Source organism: Microtus oregoni, unplaced genomic scaffold, assembly GCF_018167655.1.
Source record: "Microtus oregoni isolate MIOR12 unplaced genomic scaffold, Mior012 000042F_ref0000377, whole genome shotgun sequence".
Taxonomy (NCBI): Eukaryota; Metazoa; Chordata; class Mammalia; order Rodentia; family Cricetidae; genus Microtus; species Microtus oregoni.
In genome coordinates, this window is record NW_024543209.1 from 700,886 (window position 1) to 724,791 (window position 23,906).

Sequence of the window (23,906 nt, forward strand, 5' to 3'; positions counted from 1 at the left end):
ATGGCAAGGCCTGAAGAACAACCCATCATCTCCCTGCCCACAAAGGCAGCCACCTGATATCCACTAAGCAGGAGGTCAGAGGAAGCAGTCACTTCCATCCATTCCAGGCTGTATCCTGCATGGAAGTGCAGGGATGGGGTGCCCTGGGGCTTCCTAGGTACAACGTGGCCCAGGACTGGCTCCTTCCTTCCAAATGGGGCCAAGGCCTGGCTCTGAATAGCCCCCTATTCTCACACGGGCCTTTCCATCTGGCACTAGTGTGGAGGCCTGGGGCTTCCATGGGCTCACAAAGACCCTCAGCTCCAGTAAAAGAGGAGCAGGAAAAAGAAAACCCCACACACTCTTGCAGGTTTGGAGATATTGCACCAACCCATAGCTAGCCTCTCAGGCTAACTTGGGGTCCCCGAGTACCCTCCCTCCTCAGCCCAGGTACATCCTCCCCTAGAAGCAGCAGACCTGTGCTGGAGGCCACGACCTTGAGCTGTTGCACCAGGGGGTTCAGTAGCTTGCCAGCCTTCAGTTTGTTCTTGCTGGTTTTTCTCCTGCGGCCCATGGGAGGTGCTGTGTGGAAGAACCCCACGTTGGGAGGGAGTGGCTTGCCCAAGCGGCGGTACAGGGCTTCAATCTCCTGCTTCTGCTGGCTCTGTAGCTCAGAAATTTCCTTCAGATGCCTGGAGCAGGAGAGAGGAGGCAGGGCAGGTGGGCTTCCCCTGTGGGGAAAGGCGGGGCTACCTTGTCTGCAGACTTTCAACAGCACTAAGCCAGGTGGGAACAAGGTGAAGGACACAGTTCAAGTTCAGACATCCAGAATCATGACCACTGAACTGTCTCCATAGTCAAGGAGGCAGGCATTACTCCGCACCCACACTTCTACTTGTAATGAAAACCCTAGGTATCAGAGCAGATCGGGAAAATTAGTAGAATCAAAACTTCCTTCATCTCTTTCTTTCTTTCTTTCTTTCTTAGACAGGGTCTCCTGTACCCAAGGCTGACCTCAAATTTGTTATGTGGCTAAAGATAAGCTTATTGACTCCTGATTCTCCTGCCTCTAGCTCCCAAGGGCTGGGGTTATGGGTGTGTGGCACCATGCACAGCTGTCCTACCCCTGTTTATTGGGACAAGGTGTGTTATTTCTGCCATGCAAGGCAACTGCAGAAGCAGGAAGCTGACTTAGAGGAGGGACGGCATCATATGAGATTTGGGACTGGCATATTGTTCCACTGGGCCACTGCGGAGGGCTACCGTGATGGTTATGATGTAGGTGGAAGGCAGGTAGATTGCTGGTGGAACAAGGTGTAGGCAGGGAAGTCTCTAGGACAGTGGGAGGGAAGGATGCAGTAGCCACATCTCTTGCTACTCTCCTGAAGGAGCTGAACTTCACTGCACTTAGGAGGCCTGGTACCATCCCCCAACATGGGACCTAGAATATTTCTTCCATCTCTTGTGTTGGGGAAACAGGTGTTTTTCACAGTTGAAATTGAGAGGATAAATTCTAACCTCTCTCCTGTATCTTCATGATGGCCAATCTTTTAAAAGTGGGTTTCTCTGTGTTCTCCTGGCTGGCCTGGGGCTCAATATGCAGCCTAGGCTAGCCTTGAACTTTCAGCAATCCTCCTAGCTCAATCTCCAGAGTACTGGAATTGTAGAAGAGGTGTTAAGCCTAGTTCTCTAATATTTTTTTTAAAAAAGACTTTAGCTCAAAAACAAACAACAAAAAACCCACACAAATAAATAAAATATCAAAGATCCAGTCAGTAAAATACCTGAATGAAAAAATAAATACCTAACCCACACATAAAAATAAAGAATCAAGCAAATAAATAAAATATCCAGGATCTAGTCAGTAGAATGCCTGCCATGCAATCATGAAGACATGTGTTTGGGTTGCCAGCACACCTGCAATCCCAGCACTGGAGAGAGAGACGGGAAGATTTAGGCCAGGCAGTCTAGACAAATTTGTGAACCCCAGGTTCAGTGAAATGCTAAGGGGAGGGCATGATCAAGACACCTGATTTTGACCTCTGAGCTCTTCCTTTGCACACAGAGCTGTGCATGCACACATACACACTAACACATACGAGTGCACACACGCATGAACACTCACACACACACAAACCAACTAATAAACACCAAGTGGAGGTGGTCTTCTCCCTGCAAATGTGAAGAGAGACAGCAGTATTTCCAGAGGAAGGCTGGATACCTATGGGGCTGCTTGGGTCAGTGGACACGACCCCTTCTTCCAGATTCTGAGCATAGATCTGTTCTGGGGTCTCAGGTGGCATCCACTCCTCTACTTTCTCACCTCAACAAAAGTTCCACTATGATCACTTGGGATGACCTTGCCAGGAGTCCCAAGACTGGCAGTCTTCATGCCCTGCCCTCCACACAATCTTGCACAAACTTTGTAGGCTTACTGTCCTCCTCTCAGGGTAGTTCCTGAGCTTGTTTAGACAGCTGCAATAAATCTCTGCTCTTCAGTCACTGGTGGGGTCTCATGGGCCCCATCACAGGAGCTCCTGTTAAAATCCACCTTCCCTCCCCAAAGGAGAGCTTAGGGCATTAGTGATCCCTGACCACAGAGGGGCAGAATGAGTACTTTCTGGGTGAGAGACAAGCAGAGAAGACAGATTATGAGATGGGGGAGGCAAATCAATAGAGAGGGAAGGAGGGCAGGGAGGAAAGGTTGAAGAAGGTACAGGTTTCCTGACTCCTAGCATGTCCTCGCGGAGGTGACAGAGGAAGGAGGGGTGATTTGCCACCCAGAGGAGTCAGAAATCATGCAGGTGGCAGAGCATGGCTGTCCCATTGCAATGATATCCTAGATGGGGCCTCTTTCCTCAGCTTGGAAGGTGGAAGGCCTCTGCACTGTTCCCTTGCTCTGATTAGCACCCACCAGTGGACACTTCATGGCCAGGACTAAACTTCAGCCAACATTACTGACCAGGCCCAGCCTAGCCAGATGAGCCCTCCCTAAGCATCCATCCCCTCCCAATGCTGGCTGGGTGAGCTCCACTCCAGCCAGACGAGCCTTGCCCCCAGATGATGGCGAGCCTCACCATTGCATACTGGTCAAGGGAGCTGTGCCCCTCAAGCTATCCAGGTGAGCTCCCTACATGCACACCTGGCGGGGTGAGCCATGCCCCCCAAAACGTACTTTTCCCGCAGACTGCGCAGTTCCTTCTTTATGTCTGCGTCCTCAAACTCTGAGTCATTGTCACTGCTGATGTAGGATGACTGGGAGTGGAAGGAGGTGATGCTGATGGTAGGGACTTTGACACCTGCCCTGCTGGGTGTCTCAGGGCCCAGCGAGCCAGCCCTTGAAGACCTGTGCAGGAAGGCAGTGGCCTTCTTCACGAAGTCACTTGCCACACCGCTACTACCCGGCAGGGAGGACTGTTTCTGCACCTGGGGCCTCCTTCTCGGGCACTCATCTCCAGAGTCACTGGAGGCAGGCTCCTCAACGCCAACCTCAATGGAGGAGGCTGTCTGCACCCGCCGCACTGCCAGCTTGACATCAGGGCTGGAGGGGATCTCGTCCAGATAGACATCGGGTGGGGCAGAATACCGCAAGCTGTGAGGCGATGCCAGAGTCCACTCATCCTGCGTGCTGACCACGGAGAAGCGGCCCACAGTTTTGGCTGGAGAACTGCTGTCCGGCTGTCCTAGTCGCTTATGAGGGGACCCGGAGACCCGAGCGCCACGCATCTGGGCTGGGCTGCCTTCTGTGATGGTCCCCTGGCAACTCTGCACAGATGCAACCAAGGCTTCTCTGGGAACATTACTGTTCTGATCTTTGGGATCCATGTGTGTAGGGATGGAAGCAGCAGGGGCATCCTAGGAAATGGTGGAAATGAAGAGTGCATGAGAACCAGCTGAGGTTAGAGAGCCCTGCCCCCTTGTGGCCAGTGTGTGCTGCGTCACCTTTACCTGGGGGGCACTGGGTGCTGAAGGGGAGTCTGAGGCCACCTGCCCTGTGTCACTGTCACAGCCCAGTGTGTTGCTGGAAGATGACTCTGCTGTAGGAACATGACAGCATTACTGAGGCTGGAGAGAGAGAATAGTAAAGGATGGCTTACAGCCCAGAGGCCCACGCCGTGAGAGTGTGGCTGCTGGGCAGGGAGGGGTGACATTCCAGGGGTCCTGAAGACTGAGAATGCATTGTGGTGCCCTAACTTGGGGACATCACATCCTGGAGGACATCCACAAGCCTGGGGAAGGGAAGAGGTGTTGGATGGAGCACTCTTGCTTTGGGCACTCCGACTTCGGTGGATGAAACAGTTTCTAGATCTCAGAGGATGCAGTAGAGCAGATCCCAGCCCTACATCTGCGGGGTCTAGCTAGGGAATACCTGCTACACACACACACACACACACACACACACACACACACACACCCCACTCCCGTTTTCAGCGTGGGACAGTACAATGTTTCTGGCAAGCTTTCTCGGGCTGCTATGAAGAGCTATGGAGAAAAGTCCAGAGAGAAGTGTGTGGGAGCAGAGACCCTTTTACAGGAGAGGAAAGTCACAGACAGGGGGGAGGGGTAAGAGTTGGGTCACATGCTACAGGGGTTGGGGGTACACATATGCTAATGAAGCCTCCAGGGGGACTGGGGAGCCACCACACACCAAGACAGACCATAAACTGACACACAGACTCACATAAGTGTGCTTTGTATACTCTATATAGGAACCGCACATTTCTGGGAGACCTGAATCCAGTCTCTATTATGTCCTCAACTTAGAGGCAAGACTTAATCCCCTTCCTCATCTTTGTATACCTCCAGGGACAAGGGGCTGACATCATGCCAACTGCATTCCTGTTATGAAGTTCACCTGATTGGACTTGAATCATGAGTCAGTCTTCTGGAACAATCCCTCTACTGCCTACCATGACTTCTGAACTCTGAGAAGCATGTGAATTTGTGACTGGTGACACCCCTTATATGATACAGAGGCTCTAATATCTTCTATAAAAGATCTGGGATGCTGACCTCAGCTCAAGGCTGGCACTGGGTTAAGGGCAACAGAAGTGCTACATCTGATCCCTTAAAGCACTGGCCTAGGAATCAACACAGTTGCCCCTTGGGTCCACCAGGTGGAGCTGAACTGCACCTCTCACTACAAAGGCAGTTTAGACCTGAGAGGGCCACCTGGTACTGACAATAACTCTTACCTTGCCAATCCCTAAGAAATCCAGATGAGGAAATCTGGCACCTTAGAAGGTGGATCAGACCCTAGGGTGGAGACTCAAATGTTTGGTAACAAACCAAGAACCATGTGATGGAAGGCTGAGGTAGGGATCAATGCAAGTTCAAGGCTAGTCTGGGCTACACAGGTATTTCAAAAAAAAAAAAAAAGGGCTGGTGAGATAGTTCAGTGGTTAAGACACTTGCCACCAAGTCTGATGACCCAAGACTCTCATGATGGAAGGAGGGAAGCCGCTGCCACAAGTTAACCTCTGACCTCTATCTATATCACACAAACCATGAACCTAGGCAAAAGTCCCCCTCAAGGGGTACAGAAGAGAGGAAAGCAGTCGGGTCTGGGCTGCTCTCCACAACCTTAGCTGTCCAACTAGCACCCCACTTCCTTATTCTTCTAACTTTCACTTTGCCAGACAGGGACAGTGAGAGCAGTTCATTCTGTGGGCTATTTCATCCCCCAAAGCACGAAGGCTCTGGGCTCCAGGAGGACTGCGGCACCTGCAGAGTGTAGCTGGCACTACTCTGACCTTGAGTTGTTACCTGTCATTGGAGAAGACGCACCCTGTTCCCGCTGGGTCAGGGCCCATCCTGCAGGGGCCGTTTCTGACTTTTCCAACTGGAAGAAGAAAAATGGAAGAACTGTGAGCTTGGCTTATCAACATCTTAGGAACTACATCCTAAACCACTGATCTGTGACCCCTCTATGGCTGGAACTGTCCCTCACCTGCCCTGCCTCTTTCATATGAACAAATTGAGCTGAGTCGCTTGGCACCACACACCACGGGTGCGTCACCAAGAGCCAGCCAGGCCCTGCATAGCTGGGATGCCTGCCCACATCCAGTCCTAGCCAGTGAGGGGATATTGGAGTGAGTCAAGCTACTCACTGAGGGCTGGGCCTGCTGGGTGAGGCTTGGGGTCCTGTCACTCAAAGCTGAGGGCAGGTCTCCTCGCAGGGGCTCCAGGGTGAAGTCTCTATCACTTGCCTCCATGGGAGTCCCAGCCGAGGCCGAGGAGGTGGGCACATGCTCCTGATAGAGCAGAGTCCGCAGTTTCTCATCCAGGCTCTTGATGGTGTTGTCCACGAAGCCCACCCTAGGGGGTGGCCCTTCCCCATCTGATTCCAAGGCTGAGGGTGGTGGTGGGGGAGCAGTAGGCCCTAGAGGGGGACTGGGGAGCTGGGGAGCTGCCAAGCTGATAGTTCCCACCGTGATGGGCAGTGAGGGTGGTGGCTGACCCTGTACAGGCTGTGCGGCCCCAATGGGGGGGCTGGGCTCTGGCACTGAAGCAGGCAAGGGCTCCCCTAGAGTGCTGACATCCCTGGTTGAAATGGGCTCCCCCAGACCTGCGGAGCAGCGAGAGGCTTCTGGAGCTGGGGTGCAAGGTCCTTGACCAGTAGCGAGGGGTTGGGCAGCACACTGGGTATGGTGAGTCTCGACCAGTGGCTGGAGGGTCTCGTGGATACTGGCTGGTCCTTGATGAGTCCCTGGACCCCCTGCCTGCACAGCAGTCCCTGATGCTGACTCTGGCACGGTGCTGGTGGCTGGTGCTGCCGGGATTACAGTAGTCACAGGAGGGGAAGATGGGGCCAAGGGGGCTGAGGCTCCACCAGGAGGGTTGCTGGAGCCTGCCTGGCTCAGGAGCTGCTGAGCAGCTGGGAAACTAGGTTTGTCCTTCAAGGACAGCTGGTCTGGATAGGGCGCTGGGTCTAGAAGAAAAAAGGGAATGATTGGCATCACTTACCCTGATCCTATTCAACCAGTCCTTTCCTGCCTGCACTGACTACCTGGCTGGGGCTCCTGCAAACTCATCTTTGTTCCTCCAAGAGGCCAAGTTCCAGTTTACCACTCAGTTCCGTCATGACCACTGTCATCAGCTCTGAAGGGATGATTCTCACTTATGGATCTCCGCTCCTACAGAGTAGCCTATGGTGTCCCATAGCATCCTTTTCCCACCATGTGGTTGTAGCACTTGTCAGACATGGTCTTTTCTCTACCACCTGTCTGTCCACGCTGTTTGTCTATGCTGGACAAAACTGGGACATGAATTTAGAAAGTGAAGGGGTTGAGGGAAGCGGTGAGTTATCCATGCCCCAGAGCAAGGTGGAACCCAGAACCTTCCAATCCATCAGATATCCAGTGTTTGGTACATTCAGAACATAGAATTGGAAAAGAATTTGGGGAGTGAAGGACCTGGGGATTGCTGTGGAACAATCTTTGTACACTGTAAATATGTATTGCTCTCATTGTTAATAAAAAGCTGATTGGCTGATAGCTAGGCAGGATTTTCGGAGCAGAGAGAATGCTAGGAAGGAGGAAGGCAAAGTCTGAGAGGTCACCAGGAGGCACAGAGGGAGCAAGATATGCTGGAGAATAGTTAAAGCCATGAGCCATGTAGCAATACATATATTAATAGAAATGGGTTAATTTAAGTTGTAAGAGCTAGTTAGTAATAAGCCTGAACTATTGGTTGACCATTTATAATTAAGTTTCTGCATTTATTTTGGAGCCAGGCAGTTCCAACAAAAACTCTGCCTACAGGGGATCACATGAAGACACAGTTCACCAGTATTCTGCTAGAGCACCCAAAGCTCTAAAGGAAGTCACAGGGACTATGATGGGAATTAAAGAGAGGGCACAGGGTGTGATTATGTCTCAAACCTATATTGTTTGAAGCTCATCATTTCTCACTTCTATTCACAGAAGCCCTGTGCCCTTTTATAGACAGGACATAATGTGAAAGACTGTAGCTAAGGAGATGCCTCCATGGATAAAGTGCCAGTCATGCATAAGAATGAGTTTAGATCACAAGCATCTACCCAGAAGCTGAGCATGGTGGTATGTACCTATAATCCCAGCACTGGGGGTATGGGGAAACAGGAGCCCATTGAACAACCAGTCTAGCCAAACTGGAAAGTTCCAGGTTCAATGAGAGACCCTTTCTCAAAAAATAATATGGATGCATTTAAAAAAAAAAGTGCAGAGTAACCAAGGAAGGCTCCCAACATCAACATCCAGCCTCCACACACAGACATAAGTAGACTCCCACATGGACATGTTCAAACATCATACCTATGCATAGTCTCTCATACACACACAACGAAAACCATAAAAAGCCAGTAGGAGTAGGCTAGTTACCAGGATCCAAAGCCCCTCTCCTGTGCCCAGACCCATGCAGATCTTCTATCCCTGCCCCACCAAAGGTCAATAACTGACATGTTCTCCTTCCTGTTGTCTTCATGGTACTGGCATGTCTTCTAAAGAATATACTTGTTTTCATGGTTTAGAAGGCTCTTCTATCCATGGGCAGAGATACAGAGGTGCCCTTGTTCAGCTCGGTGCACACTCAGAGATGCTGCTGGCCATAGAGAACCTCTGGTGTCAATAGAGGATGGTGAGGTACCTCCAAGGTGGGGGATGGTGTCCCTTCTATGGCAATCTCTCAATGCTCATGAACCTTCCTTCCCTCCTCCCTGAGGAAGTGGAAAGGCCTTCTGATTGTGGTAACCTTAATATGAAACTAACTCTTTTAATGCTCAAATACACAGCATGGTCCTGGTGTGTGTAACCAAATGAAACCTTAGACCTGATGCACAGCCACTGTTTGCCCTGTCAATCTCTACTCTGCTCTCTCATTCTGACTATACAGAAACCTCCCACAAGTAGAGTTGCAACATATCTGTGCTTCTGTGAATTGCTTATCTCATTCAACATAACACCCCAGGCATATTCATGTTGTTGCCAATGGCAGGATTTCCTTTTTAGTGTCTCAATAGCAGTCTACTGGGTATACACATTTTTCTTTGTTCAATCATCTGCTAACATTCCATTTGTTTCCATGTCTTTGACTACTACAAATGATGCTACATGAACACAGAAGAGCAGACACTTCTTTCGGAATTTGTTTTTGATTAACTTGAACACACCCAGATTGGGACTGCTAAATCATGGAAGAGTTCTGCTTTTGACTTTTTGAGGAATCTGCAAGCTGCTTCCTATAATATCTGCACTAATTTACACTCTCACCGATTGTACAGAGGGCTTCGCATTTCTCCACATCCTTGCCAAAACTTTGTGTTTTGTTTTTACATCTGGGGCAAGCACGCACACATGCCGTGGCATGAGCAGGGAAGTCAGTTCTCTCCTTCTACCTTGTGGGTCCAGGATCTAACTTGGGTCACTGGGCTTGATAACAAGCACGTATACCCACTGAGTCATCATGAACTGACTGCCTTCTCAATACGAGGCATCCAGCATCTCCTGTGATGCACCTGCCCATCAACTGAGCTGCCATGGTTTGCCTTTTCCTCTGTTAGAGCTCTTCGTGTCTGCTGGGTGGGAATTGTCGCTGGTCGCATGCGCTGCTGGTAACTTCTCTCTGGTTTGTGGATTTCCTCATTTAGAGTAAAAGGCTTTAATTTTGACACTGTCTGATTTGTCTCTTCTTCTTCCCCTTCTTCTTTTTCTTCTTTCTCCTTGCTTCCTTCTAAGAGGGAGTCTCAGGCTGGCCTTGAACTCACTAGATAGCCGAGGATGACCTTGAACTTCTCATTCCCTTGCTACTGCAGTAAGAGGATTGCAGGGAGCACTACCACATCTGCCTGGTGCATGCAGTCCTGGAGGCTGAACCCAGGCAATTCTAGACCAGCACTGAGTCAAGAAATCCTCAAGAGAGAGAGATTTCCTCTGCTTTCTTCTAAAAGTTAGAGTTTTGTACTTTATAGATTTTTTTAAAAAAAAACTTAAATTCAATAAAATAAGAAACTTGCGAGTATAAACACACACAAAAATTTTATATTTGATTTGTTAATAATTAAATTTTTTTTGTATATGACGTGAGGCTTAAGATCAAGGTTCACTTTTTTTTTTTTTTTTTTTTTTTTTTTTTGGTTTTTTGAGACAGGGTTTCTCTGTAGCTTTGGTGCCTGTCCCAGAACTAGCTCTTGTAGACCAGGCTGGCCTCGAACTCACAGAGATCCGCCTGCCTCTGCCTTCCGAGTGAGGTTCACTTTTTAGTCTATGAATAAGTCATTATTTGGCATCCTCACTGAAAAGACTACCCCGGCTGAAGCAGGAACCATTTCTCAAGTCTGTAAATGAACTGAGGATGATGCTGATCTGCTCAGTGACATGATTTCTTGAAGAGATTTTATAGAACTGGCCTTAGATCTTGCTAGCGTGTGGGGGTGTTCGCCTGGTCTTGAGAAGTCTTTGAGGGAAATGTGACCTATAGATTCTCTCCTTCTAATAGATCTGTGGTGGTATAATTTTTCCAGAGTAGATGAGTATTAGCAATCAGTGGATTTTGCAGAATTAACTTTTCATTTCAGCTGTTTGGTCCTTATCTATGGGCTTGCTCTTTATCTCCAAGAACACCCTTTATCCTTTATCTATAATGTTTCTTTTAGTCCTGAGATTGATATTTTATTATCTTTTTTTGTCAGTTTTACTAGAGGTTTATAACTTTACTTATTTTTTCCTCCAAAGAACCAGTTTCTGGCTTCATTGATTTTATCTGATTTCACTTATTTTGTTCATTTTCAATGTTGTTCACTTCTGTTCCTTATAGCGCTGGCTTCACTGTCTTTGGATTTATCCTGTATTCGTGTTCATTTTAAATGTCACCAACTTCTGCTCTTTATTGTCTTGGCTTCGCTGTCTTTGGATTTATTCTGCATTCACTGTCCTCATTTCTCAAAGAAGAAGGCTGTCCTGTTAACTTTTTTTTAAAAATATTTATTTATTATTATGTTTACAATATTCTGTCTGTGTGTATGTCTGCAGGCCAGAAGAGGACATCAGACGTCATTACAGATGGTTGTGAGCCACCATGTGGTTGCCGGGAATTGAACTCAGGACCTTTGGAAGAGCAGGCAATGCTCTTAACCACTGAGCCATCTCTCCAGTCCATTTTTTTAAATATTTATTTATTATGTATACAATATTCTGTCTGTGTGTATGCCTGCAGGGCAGAAGAGGGCACCAGACCTCATTACAAATGGTTGTGGGCCACCATGTAGTTGCTGGGAATTGAACTCAGGACCTTTGGAAGAGCAGGCAATGCTCTTAACCACTGAGCCATCTCTCCAGCCCCTGTTAACTTTTTAGTACTATAATATTTCCTTATAACTTTAGCCACATCTTATTCTGTGTTCATTCCAAACTATCCTGACTCTCCTTAGGATTATTTTTTTCCACCATAGATAACCAATCACTCATCTCTCAGTTTTGTTCTATCAGAGACGGTAATCAGTACAATGTTGACGTTTTCTATGTTGGATTTCTTTGTTATAATTCAGGGTAATTTCTCTACATGTCTGATAAAGAGTGCATTCCACTCACACAGAACGATCTATAAAGTCAAGTAGGTCAAACTGGCTATCACAGCTGTTTTTTTCTTCCTGAGAGAGGAATGTGGAGGTCTCTACGACGGCGGCAAACTGTCTGCTTCTGCTTTTGGTTCTAGTGGGGTTGTTTTCCTGTTAAGATTTTATTATTTTGATTTTTTTTGAAGTAGGGTTGCACTACTATATATAGCCCAGGCTGGCTTCAAACTAGTGATCTCCTGTCTCAGACTCCCAGAGCTAGGATTGCCGGCTTGTGCTACCATGCCAGGCTTAGTTCTGTTACTAGATGCACTCGTGTTTAGGATTCTAAATGTGCTTTGGAAAGCGATCCTTTAACGAATGTGAATCATGACTTTTAAGCACTGATCATTTTCTTTGTTCAGAAGTCTATTTAGTTTGAAGTTAAAACAGCAACCTTTCAAGTTTATCTTCTACCACAACCTTCCTTTTTTTAAAACTATTTTTTAAAGTTTATGTATACATTGCCCATACGTAACACAGATGTAAACCCCAATGTGTGTGCCTAGTGTCTGTGGAGGCCAAACAAGGGTGTTAGGTCTGCTGGAACTGAAGTTACAGGCAGTTGTGAGTCACTGTGTGGGTACTGGGGACTAAGCCTGGGTCCTCCGCAAAAGCAGCAAGTGCTCGTAACCACTGAGCCAACTCTCCAGCCCTCATCCATTTGTTTACCTACATATACATACTATTTAAGTTTTTAGTAGACACAGAGGGCCTGGACTTTATCTGTTCTCTCCAGTGTGATACTTGCAACCTCACTCAGACGCTCTCAGATGCTCTCAGTGGTAAAGGGGCCAAGACTGGTCTTATATCTAGTTTCTGTTCCCCACTACCTAGGATCTGATACATTTTCACTATCTTCAGACTTCCACTGCCTTCAAAAGTGTAATTTTCATAACTTATCAAGTTTTTTGGTCCTTCTCTGTGGATAGTTAATTCAGATGAACACATCTGCCACCCATTTCTCTACCCAGCCCCCCTACCATATACAAACTTGCTGTGAATAGTACCCAGGGTCATTCAGCATGTAGATGAAGGGTGAGGATTTAACTCTGTGCTCTCAGCCCCTATCACTATCCATGAAGACATACCATGGCACACTGAAATTTACCCACCTTGTAACAGGGCTTTCCTTGGATCAGGGAGTGTGTATAAGGCAAGGAAAGTGGAATGTGTAAAGAGACCCTCATTTTGAAAGTAAGCCTTCCAGGTAAGGTCACTGGACCCCGACTTCTCAGGCTAGGCTGAGCACATCTTCCTGGCCAGAACACAGCTCCTCCCAGCATATATGTCACTGGATTTTACTATTAAGATGACCTTCTTCCAGTGGTAACAAATCTCCAAAAGTATGAAGGTATTCACCAAAAAATATGATAATGAGAAACATTGATTTACATATCCTTTTCATGAGTGTAGCATGATGGAGAACCAAATTATTTTATTATCAACTCTTTCTTGCCAAGTGATGATTAAGTTTGTTCCAATGACTCCTTTACCCTTCTAAGTAATATAAAAAATCAACAGTGCTGAAGGGTTTATTTACAGACATCTTTGGGGATAGGTGCAGGCAGTCTCAGGAGCAGATGAATAGCACCGTGATCCATGTGACAACTGAGAATCAGGTGGTTTCAGAATCCCACCTCCTCATGCAAAGCGAGGGCCTGTTCACCGTGGATGTACTCCAAGATGACAAAGACAGGCTAGGTCACTAGGCAGTACTGAGTAGGAAGGGCCCAGAGCCCATCAGCACACAATCACCTGAGTGGTGAAGACAACAGGACCAGCTCAAGCCAATGCTGCCTGGTGGCTGATCCAGAAGAAAACAGGGAGAAATGTTAACATGGCCCTGTCGCCTGCCCTGAGCTTTGGGGTGACAGTATGGGGCAGCAGCCCCTTGCACAATGCCAGGTACCCAACATATTCTAGCGCAGGGCTGCACAGGGGGAAGCTTCTAGGTTGCTACAGAGGGGGGTCTGGGCTCTGTGTACTCCTACCTTGGCTGGCTTCTGGCTGCAAAGAGCTTAGAGGAAGTGGGGGTGATGATTCAGAAGTGTCTGTTGCTGGGTGTTCAGCCACTGGACAGATGATAAACCACCTCTTCCCCGTGTGCAAGACTGAGAAACAGAGCATAAAGAAGCGCTGAGAGGGACCCAGTACCTCTAGGCCAGGGCACCCTACTACTGTACCAGACCCCATTAGGAGCTCTAGGAAGCACATTCCACCTGTGGAGTTTTCTCCAGAAGGAGTAGGCAGGGGGTTCAAGCTCTCATTTATAAGCTTCAATGGCTTCATTCCATGACTGAGGTGACCCTCCAAGCCCCTTAACAATGAGGCCTTAGGAAAGGGCTTCCATCTGCTCCTCTCAACCAGAAGGGCGTAGGGTGGACACCCAGACCAGGGGGCCTCACTGGCAGCTACAGATTCTCAGGAGAGCCTTATTTAGTCCTTGGGGTGCCTGTAGCCCCCAAGATAGCTGCTAGTGGGACAAGGTAGCCATTACCAGCTAAGAGTCTCATTACCACTCTTACAATCCTTGTGCAGTGGCCTGTTGTTATGCTCAACAGGGACCTTCAGTCAAATGTCTGCTTCAGAGCAAGAGGGTGCAAGGAAATGAATGGCTCTTCCTAAGGCTGGCTACTCGGCCAGGTACAGCTGCCGGGATAGGCTTACCATTCTGCTGATAGACAGGGGCGTTGGCTTGAGACTGTCCATTCTCCTGCATGAGGGAAAGGGATTGCAGGTCAGCAGCCTCACTGAGAGCTTTTTTTCTGAGCCTCCTGCCTGCTGCATCTACCAGCATGCCCTGGGGACCTGGGCTCTCACCTCCCCCATGGCCAGACCACAGGTACCCAGGTGTGGAGGGCTGGTCCCTGTATCAGAGCCATGATCAGCATCTGTGTCCTCGCTGAGCATGTCTTCCGCCTTGTCCATGACATCCTTCATCTGCTCGATGAATGTCTCTCGCTCAGCAGGCAGGATGAAGTCATGCTCTACCTACAAAGGGACATGGGACTGCTGGTGACAACCTTGCATAGATCATGGGTATATGGGGGCTCTAACAGGGATTACAATTACTCTATCCTGCCCTAGATCCCACAGAAAGACATGACAAAGTTTGTGTCCCCTGGTCAGGGCTGAGAAAGTTAATGGCCCCAGAGACACAGGAATGATGTTGAGGCTGAAAATGCTACTCCACACAACCAGATAGCCCCATGTGGACTGCTTTCCTGGAGCAAAAGCTGGCCATGGAACCTCAGGCTAGCCCAACAATCTCAAAGAAAGATAGGTGCACTACTACTGGGTCTAAGGGAGAAGGCCTAATTGGAATACAGCACTAGACAATGAGCCACAGCTATTATTTTAAGACAGGGTCTCACTGAGTAGCCTTGGCTGTCCTGGAACTCACCATGTAGACCAGGCTGGCCTCAATACCCTGCCTCTGTTTCCTAAGTGCTGAGATTAAAGGCACACACCACCATGACTGGTTCCCCAGAAATCTTTCCAATTCACCTTCTTCACAAGTCATCTTCACAGAGCTCTTGCCCTAGAGCCACGTGGCTGTTCTAAATGCTAAATCCAGACAGATCTTTCAGAGTTGGCCAAGCTGGACTAAGGTGAACTGGCACCCTAGTCCACCATCTACACCTGTGCTTCCCCTGCAGCCTCCTGACGCCTCCAAACCTGAAGCAGGGAGGCAGCAAGAGAGCCATCAGGAAGCAGGAACTGCACATAGAATGTCTGTGCACACACATCCTGCTTAGCTGGAGAAAAGCTTTCAGTTAACTTGACTTTAAAATATGTGATTCAATCCTCTACCCAGTTCATAAGAGAAAGCACAATAGAGAGAGAGAGAAGGGAGGGTCAGGGTATCCAGAGGACCTGAGATCAAAAAGATGCAATTTACAAAGCTCAACAAAATAATAAATGGCTGAGAAATTGTGTAGGGGCTTTGCCTGTGTGTGTATGCGCGCACACACACACACACACGAGAGAGAGAGAGAGAGAGAGAGAGAGAGAGAGAGAGAGAGGGGGGGGGGAGGGAGGGAGGGAGGGGGTACTGAAAACATGACATAAACACATGGATACATAATTCCTAATCATTGTGCTGTGTGAGCATGAAGGGAACGGCAGAAGCAGGTAGGTGGGCATCAGGGCAGCCAGGACACTTCAGGAGCATCTGCATCATTATTACGCATCTACAGCTCAGTCTAGCAATGTTCTTGCCCTGCAGGTACAAAGACCTGAATTTGACACCCAGGACCCACACAGAAAGAAACAGATGTGATGGCATCCTTGTAATTCCGCTGTTGAGGAGGTGCCTAAGGAGTAACACCTAAAGTTGTCTTCTGGTCTTCACAGCCAATGTGCACACGTGCATAAATAACATGTATGTATGTACGTTGTGGAATGCTGTCCTCTCAGCGTAACAATCACCTCCATCTTAACAAGAGCGGTTGTGACTACCCACACAAGTCTCTCCATCTGATTGGGCCGGTCTACATCCCACATGTTAGGAAGGTTTGGGGAGGTCATTAGAACCTTGAGATTCTGGCCACTCAGCTTCCTGCATCCCAACCACCACATGCCCTTGGGAAGACTAAGAGCCACGGGGAAGCATCTAGTGATGTGACTGTTTGGGGATCACCCATTCTATAAGTATGCCCAATATATCCTTCAGTTTGACAAACTAGCCTTGGGTCTGTTGTTGGTACCCTACTGGGGGTGTGTGGATATTTGTTCATGTCTCCCCAGGAAAAGCTCACATGACAACATATAAAGTCACATGATACACATGTCGAGAAAACCCATCCTAACTGTGGGCTGTGTTATAATGCAATGGACTGAGTTATATTATAAGGAGGAAGCTGAGTGCCTGCTTTCACTTCTCCCTATTTTCTGACTGGAGACAATGTTGCAACCAGCTGCCTCATGCTTTCCCTGTGGTGACTTCCCCATCAGGTGGACTGTACCCTAGAAACGTGAACCAATCAAATCCATCCTTGCTTATGTCATTTTTGTCAAGACCTGAGAAATTCTCTCGTACCCTTATTTGTCACAGGTACCTTAGAGTGGGTTTATATGAAGATAACTTCTATGTGAAATTCAAAAAAAATCATCCTCATTACAGGTTATCTGTAATAAATTTAAGTGAAACACATACACACACAAAAGTCAAGAGAGGTGTGTGGTCTCAAAGGTTTGGGTAATAGAGTAAGAAACCAGTCAGATACTTTGTCCGCGGGTCCCTCTCTAACCAAACTAGATCCAGGCATCTCCTATAACTCCTCTCCAGGCCTTGGTCCCTTCTGCTTTGGGCCTAATTCAGTTAGAGCAAGAGTCCCATTCAGTCAGTCAAGGGAGAGATCCCCGGCCGCCATGTCTGACGAAGAGCCTTGTCACCAACTTTGATGTTAAAGCCTCTGACACGTCCCCCACAAAGATGAGGTTAATGGGTGTAGCAGGGGTTTTCCTTTGGCTACAGAGTGTCTGATGTCAGTTCTAGAAGACTGATAGCTATAGAGGCACCTTTGAAGCCAAAGAGATGAAGGCAGGGCTCACCACAAGTGTGGATGGGCCTCTGTTCCAGGCAGGAGAGGGCCAGGTGACCCTCACCGACCATCCTGGACATCAGTGGCTGGAACATAGGGCACACATGCTCAATGTTCTCATAACCTGACCATCCAGTTGGCCTTGGCATTCTGGTGTTTTCCTTACTTTCCTAATCCTCACCCTGTTCCTGAGCGGTATGTCCTGCCCCCTGCCCCGCCCCCATTCCTGCTTTGTTCAGAGCAAATCCGTTCTCTGTTGTCTGCTGCAATAGTTCTGGCCAGCCTTCCCAACCATGATGGCAGGCATTGGAATCATCTTTTCTCTCACCCTGAGGGGACTGTGGTCTGCCTTGGCCTGAGGAAGAGCTTGTCAGAGGAATCTCTGTGTAGCAGACAGCAGGGATTTCCTGAGAAACTCATATCCACACTGAATGAAGCCAGGGCCAGGGTGGCCAGGTGATATAACGGCAGGACCACTTACTGCTGACATCTAATTAAGTTGTTCGTGCAGTAGTCACTAGTCAGTGGGGCTATTTATACTATTTTACTAAGTTAAATTTCATATTCCCCTACATAGCTACACTATCCTACTAGATATACTTGTATGATGGCCCAATGCCAGCTGCTTCCTTAGGAACATATGAACATATGTGACTGGGGGTCTAGGACATGTCCCGCTGTAGGACGTCTGTGGTCACAGATAGTTCAGGGAGTCTGATAGATACGGATGGGTTCTTCCTGCCAGTGTCTTCTGTCTTCATAGACAGTTTGAGATCCCAGTTCCCCTCTTCTGGCAGAGCTAGGTGCTGGGGACAGAGCAGTATTTCCTGGGAACATAGACAAGGAATCTAAAGAAGTCTGCAGGTAAGAAGGAGTTCCCAGGGGCTCTCTCCAGCAGAGAGCTAGAGCCAGGTGGAGGTGCTGGCAAAGCTACAGGGATCAAGGAATGAGTCCAGGGCCTGGGTCTATACTTCCAGAAGCTGGGGAGGCAGACAGACAACTCTAAGCAGGGAGCACAGGACCTTAAACACCGGGAACACATTTTTCATTTGCTTATCCAGGTCACCCAGCAAGTTCCTCCTTTTCCTCAGAAGGGCAGGAAAAGGTATGGCTAACATCCCTGAATTGTCCTACACAGGAGCCCGGGGAAGGAACCCACAGAAACTCCCCATAGGTGATGTTCTACCTGGATACCCACAGCTCTGGGGATAGCTGCTAGGCTCTGGGCCAAGCACTGGCCACCCAAACACCTCCATGCAGGACTGAATTCAACATGTTAATTCCTACAAGGGTCTAAGGACCTCAAGGAGGTGGCCTCATCCCGACCCAGCCTTACCATGTATGTGGCGATCTCATCGGGAGCATCCCCATCAAGATCGAACTTGAAGGTCACCATCTTATGGTTATGCGTTTCCAGCTGACACTCCACCATCTTGTCCCCCGTGTTGCACACCTGCAGGAAGCCATGATCAGATTGCAGAGGACTTCACACCCATGTACCCCAAACCACAGCCACTCACATTCAGGATAGTGAGCCGAGGCCGGCTGGCCCTCTCCTGCCGGGAGCGTGCACGAGTGGACCTACGGTGGTGTTTCCGGGCAGCCCTGCCCTCCAGCCTGCCCCCTCCAAAGGTGCCTTCACAGCTATCACTCAGGTCTCTTCCAGAGGTGACATCGGAAGCTCCAAAGCTGAGGGGAAAACCAAAAATTTTAACAGCACACCTGGAGAACCAGAAAATCCACTCTAGTCAGTCTAGCCTTGGGGTTTTAACTAAAGTTGGGACCTGCAGAGATGGCATCCAGCCTACAAGGGGATCCCAAGATGCTCTTCCTCCAGTACCCACCCTGTACCACCTATACCTTCCCTTTGGTGGGCTGTACGGCGTGATTCTCTAGGCCCTTTGCCTGTGAAATGGGTCTAACATGCCTCAAGGAACCAGGAGTTCTAAGCTGGTGTGAGGATGTGGAGTCTGCCAAGCTTCCTGCATCCACAACATCCCAGTCCCCTGGGATCATGGGATCCATACCCACCTCTGTAAGAACGACACTGCCACCCCAGAGCACAGGAGAAGCCTGAACACCTGGACCTAGGCATACCCGAGGGCACTGAGGCTCTCTCTGCCCATGGCCTTCCCCTTCTGGAATGTCCTTGGCACGAGGATTAGTGCCAGGACGCACAGCTCAGCAGGGACCAACAATAACCAGAACTCAACCTGGACTGACATAGACTAGTGCCAGGCGGCATAGCTCAGCAGGGGCTGATAACAAGCAAAAGGTCCCTGAGCCACTATTGGGTCAGATTTGGAAAAGGGGGGTAACATCTATTAAAATCCTGATGGTGTCCTGGCAAACTGAGCAAAAATGCCAAGCAGTGCCGGGCTGGGCCGAGCTGGCTGCTGAGCCTGCGCCCCCCACAATCCATCCTGGAAGCAAGGGAGAACAGTACCTCTCACTCGTTGGTGGGGGACCAGGGGGCTTGTCTTGTGAAGCCTGCTCCTAAAATAAGAAGCGGAGTACAGAGAACAGGGTTACATTGTGCTGACCTACCTTGCCTCGCCTTGGTGAGGTCAGACACAGCATGCAGCTGCTTCCCCACCTCCTCTGAGGCTCTCTCCACACAGGGCCCAGTGTGTGGCTGCCATGATTTTGAAAGGCTTAGAGGCAAGCAGATTCCTGAAACCCAGGGTGGCTTCCTTCCACAAATCGCTAACCTACTTTGATCATTCCCCCCCCCCCCCCCCCGAAAAGAACACACAGGGTTGTGAAAGCCCTGGGCAACCTGTATAAACTCTCTGAGGAAAACCCATTTCTGAAATTCATGCTCTCCCTCCTGATGTGGGCCAGTGTAGACAAAGAGGCAGAGCAGCTTCGAGTAGCTGTCCCAGAGCACACTGTACCTTCCTCACCTCTAGAGCTGAGCCCCCCCCCGCCCCCCGCTGGCTTGAGCAGGGAACAAGGGCACACACCTCTTGAGCCACTTCCACCATCAGCTGGACAGCGGGGGAGGGACCAGCGACCGCAGGACCAGTGGGCAGAGGTGGGTTTGTTGGCGGGAGTAGCGTAGAGGTCTGGGTGGGTACACTCTGAGAGGCTGCGGCCACTGTGGGGGCCAGGGAGCTGGGGAGCTTGGGCAGGAGCTCAGGGGCAGGAGGCAGCAGAGTGTCTGGCAGAGGAGGGGAAAGGACAGCAGGCGGCAGGGACACAGCAGAGACTGGAGCAGCAGCAGCGACATCCGCAGTGTACGAAGGAGGGTGGCCCAGCAGGACCTGGGGGCAGAAGGGATAAGATGCAGGCTGGGTACCAGGAAGCAGCGGCAGAGGCTGTGCCCAGAGGCACCAGTGAGCACACAGGTTTGGGAGGATAAGGACTCTGATCCACACATTCCCCAAAGGTAATCCCTGTCTTAGAGCACATCTGGAATGCAAATTTGGAAGAGGTAAACAGGCATGAGCCTCCTCAGACACCTCCATGTGGGAATAGACAGACCTACACTCCCAGGAACTGCAGAAAAAGCCTAGGCAAACAGTCAGAATGCAACACACACTTAGTATCTAGGCTGGGCTCTGGCTGTCTCCCTGGGACATCAGCGTCCTGCTTCCCTAGCCTTCTACCTAGTTCACAGCATGGGGTAGCCATACCCAGTCACCCTGAGCGTGCCCAACACCACTTGAAGAGCTCACCAGTCTTTAGCAACTGCAGAACCCAGAAAGGTCAGCAGCAGAAAACAAGGCCCAGAACACACAGATGGTGCTAGACCCTGCTCTCTTGCTGCTTAGCCTCACCCTACCTAATCAGTGAGCTTAGCAGTCACTGACACCTTCTCATTCTAGTACCACACTCCATGAGAACACACGACCAGCATGCTTCTTCCCACTGGTTTTTTAGACAGATGCTTTCTGCTGGCCAATAAACACCACTCCCACCCCATCTCCAAGTACCAGTGCCTCCAGAAATGAGTTAGAGCACACACTCTGAGTGAGCAGCTCCAAGCTGAGCAGCACAAAACTGAGTCACACAGCACCTGGCACTTGGGTGCTCCCTGGACCCTTCACTCTTTGCAGCAAAGCCAGGAGGAGGAGCTGGTCCACATCAGAGGAACCTGAGGTTCAAGTGGCCAGGGCTATGCCTCAGTTTCAGAGCTGGCAGGGCTTAGAGTTGAGGCGAGATCAGGTTCAGAGACTGCCCCCGCCCAGATAAAACTGTCAGGCAGGAAGATAGATGCTCAAGTGTGTGTGTTGAGGGGGGGCTGCCAGGTGGAGCGAGCATCTTCACCCGGCATCTGGTGGGAGACACCCAAGTAAAAAAGGCCTCTGACGAGCGGACTCAAGTGGGAAGCATCAGGTCTGTTCTTCCTTGCCCTCATTTGGGTTCAAACAGAATAGACCAGGAACTCCAAACATGAATGTCCTGGGCAGGTGTGTGAAGCCACAATGGCAGGCTTCCTGCCACAAGGCACGTAACCCTACACCCCACAGCATCCCTTCATTGGCAACTTGGCACCAGGGCAGTTACCTGTCCTGCAAGAATCATCTCCCACCTGGCAGGCAGCCCATTGGCACATATACCCCCTTACTGCTGTTTTGTTTCCTCTCTGTTCAAATCGGAATATCCATTCTGCCTTGCTTTGTCTTCTGGTCAAGGTTAGCCTGGGATACACGCAAGTATCCACAGAGGAGCCACTTCAGGCCAATAGGACTGCAAGCACTGGCACGAGGTGAGAGAGTGTTCAGCCACAAAGCAGAAGCAGGGAAGAAGCATGGAACACATCAACCATCCTGACGCTCACAGCTCCTGAGAAGGCAGCGGATGCTCCGCATTGGCTCAGGCCTCTGTCCCAACATTCTCTTCATAAGAAAGATCAACCAGGGACTGGAGAGATGGCTTAGAGGTTAAGAGCACTTGCTCTTGCAGAGAACCTGGATTCAATTCTCTAGCACCTACATTGTGACTCACAACCATCGATAACTCTAGCTCCAGGGAATTTGACACTCTGTTCTGCCCTCTGCCAACACCAGGCAGACACACAGATGGTACAAATACATCATACATGTAGGCAAAACATTCATACACATAAAATTAAATAGATAAATCTAAAAACAATTTTTAAAAAAGATTAAAGGTTAGCCACAGGACACAACTGTCCCTGAGTCTGGGTACTAACAGGATCCATGGCCCTGTAAAGGAAACCTGACCCTGAGGGTCTCCAGGCAGTGAATGGTAAGTCCACTCCCACAGGTGAATTACCTGGGTCCCTGAGGCAGCAGATGGAGTAGCCTGCTCAGGTAGATGGACGACAGTGGGCTGGACAGGCTGAGGAGGCACAGGTGAGGCCAGCTGTGGAGGGGTGGCCCGTAAGCTCTGCACCGTGTGGTGGGGTGAGGGTGGGATGTCTCCAGATGCCATCTGTGGAAAGGCTGCTGGGTACACAGGTTGAGCTGGGAGCTGGGCTGGGATCTGGGCCGGGATCTGGGCCACTGCTGGATGGATGGACAGTGCAGCCACACCCTGCGGGGCTACAGCCAGCAGGGGGATAGCAGCTGGTGCATTTGGCACGATGGTCTGGCAGGGCACAGTCAGGGGTGCTCCTGGGGGGTGAGGCAGCTTGACAGCCTGCAGAGGCAGGGCCGGTGATGTGGGCAGGGGTGTCGTGAGGCTTGGCAAGATCACAGCAGGTGAGAAATACTGAGGTGGTGGCACAGGGGCCACATTTGCAGCTGGCAGATCAGTGAGGGTCTGAGGGAGGCCATCGAGTCCTGCCAAGGGAGTGATGGGGGGAACCACAGGCATTTGAGGCATCTGTAAAAGGTACAGTGGCATGTTAGTCAGGCTGCCATCCAGGGGCCCACAGCATCAGTGGGAAGTGGCTCAGTCTCCCAAACAGTTGCTGGCGATGAGATGATCCCAACAAATCATTGTACAGCATTATAAACGTGCTCAAGCAGAACAGGCGATCTGCCTGCTGGACTCTCTCCCTTGGCACCAGCATGGAGGGGCCGGTGTGTCCAGGTTTCCAAGGGGCTGGTGGCTCCGAGGGAGTCAGGAGTGCTCAGTTAAGAGGAACCAGAGAAAGACCACAGGGCTCTGGTGCTTCAGAGCACTTTCATTTGGGAGGACTGAGACTATCCAGGCTCCCGGGCTGGCTCAGTCATCCAGCGTCTCATCCTGAAGTCTCATCCTATGGAAGCCAGCCCCTTGGAAAGTTCTCAGTATAACCTTCTTTGATGGATGAAGCTATGCCACTCCCTGTGGCATTCGGCCTCTCATCAGCAGATAATCTAAAACCTTCTGTTTGCTCTCACAGTATCAGGTGGTTCCTGGCAGGGTGGGTTAAACACTTTCTACACGATAGCTATCCGCTAAGCAATGTTTTCTTTCTGCTTGCTCACAAGCAGCATGTCAACTACCCCTCTGTACAATTATGAGGGCACAAACACGTGCAAATCCACTGTGATGCACATGGCAAACAGCTAAACACCACCCGCAGTGACAAGCACACCTGTAAGGAGTTACCCTTAGCTTACAATCATCTGAAGCAGATTGCTTTCTATGCCCATTCAATGGTCACAAGGAGAGCTTTGTCCTTGGCTTGGACTAGCCCTTCCCCCATCCTGGACGGCAATCCAGTAGATGGCAAAATGACAGCTGTCCCACCCACTCCTTGAGGGACCCTATATACACCACCCTCATACAGAGGCATCACAGCCTGAGAAGACAGCTTGCCAGGGTAGAGAAGAGGTGAAGCCCCAGGACGAGGGAAACCAGACAAAGGAGGCTGTCCCCAGGGTCCCTGG

General features: G+C 49.8%; 1 protein-coding gene across 13 annotated transcripts in view; it reads right to left on the minus strand.

The window, feature by feature from the left end:
• The window catches only part of LOC121434148 (serine/threonine-protein kinase WNK2), a 108,502-nt gene that overhangs the window by 15,784 nt on the left and 68,812 nt on the right, over nucleotides 1-23,906 (minus strand). For 7 of the 13 annotated variants that reach the window (XM_041632986.1, XM_041632982.1, XM_041632984.1 and 4 more), the window contains 13 exons: nucleotides 22,360-22,911; nucleotides 20,082-20,381; nucleotides 19,562-19,611; nucleotides 18,636-18,804; nucleotides 18,452-18,568; nucleotides 14,390-14,560; nucleotides 14,237-14,282; nucleotides 13,561-13,680; nucleotides 6,090-6,910; nucleotides 5,746-5,821; nucleotides 3,928-4,016; nucleotides 3,155-3,834; nucleotides 457-671 (listed from right to left, as the gene is read on the minus strand). In XM_041632986.1, the coding sequence (XP_041488920.1) occupies nucleotides 457-671; nucleotides 3,155-3,834; nucleotides 3,928-4,016; nucleotides 5,746-5,821; nucleotides 6,090-6,910; nucleotides 13,561-13,680; nucleotides 14,237-14,282; nucleotides 14,390-14,560; nucleotides 18,452-18,568; nucleotides 18,636-18,804; nucleotides 19,562-19,611; nucleotides 20,082-20,381; nucleotides 22,360-22,911 (3,406 nt within the window). The remainder of the gene's footprint in view (nucleotides 1-456; nucleotides 672-3,154; nucleotides 3,835-3,927; nucleotides 4,017-5,745; nucleotides 5,822-6,089; nucleotides 6,911-13,560; nucleotides 13,681-14,236; nucleotides 14,283-14,389; nucleotides 14,561-18,451; nucleotides 18,569-18,635; nucleotides 18,805-19,561; nucleotides 19,612-20,081; nucleotides 20,382-22,359; nucleotides 22,912-23,906) is intronic. The other 6 variants (XM_041632981.1, XM_041632980.1, XM_041632979.1 and 3 more) reach the window with 6 other exon arrangements.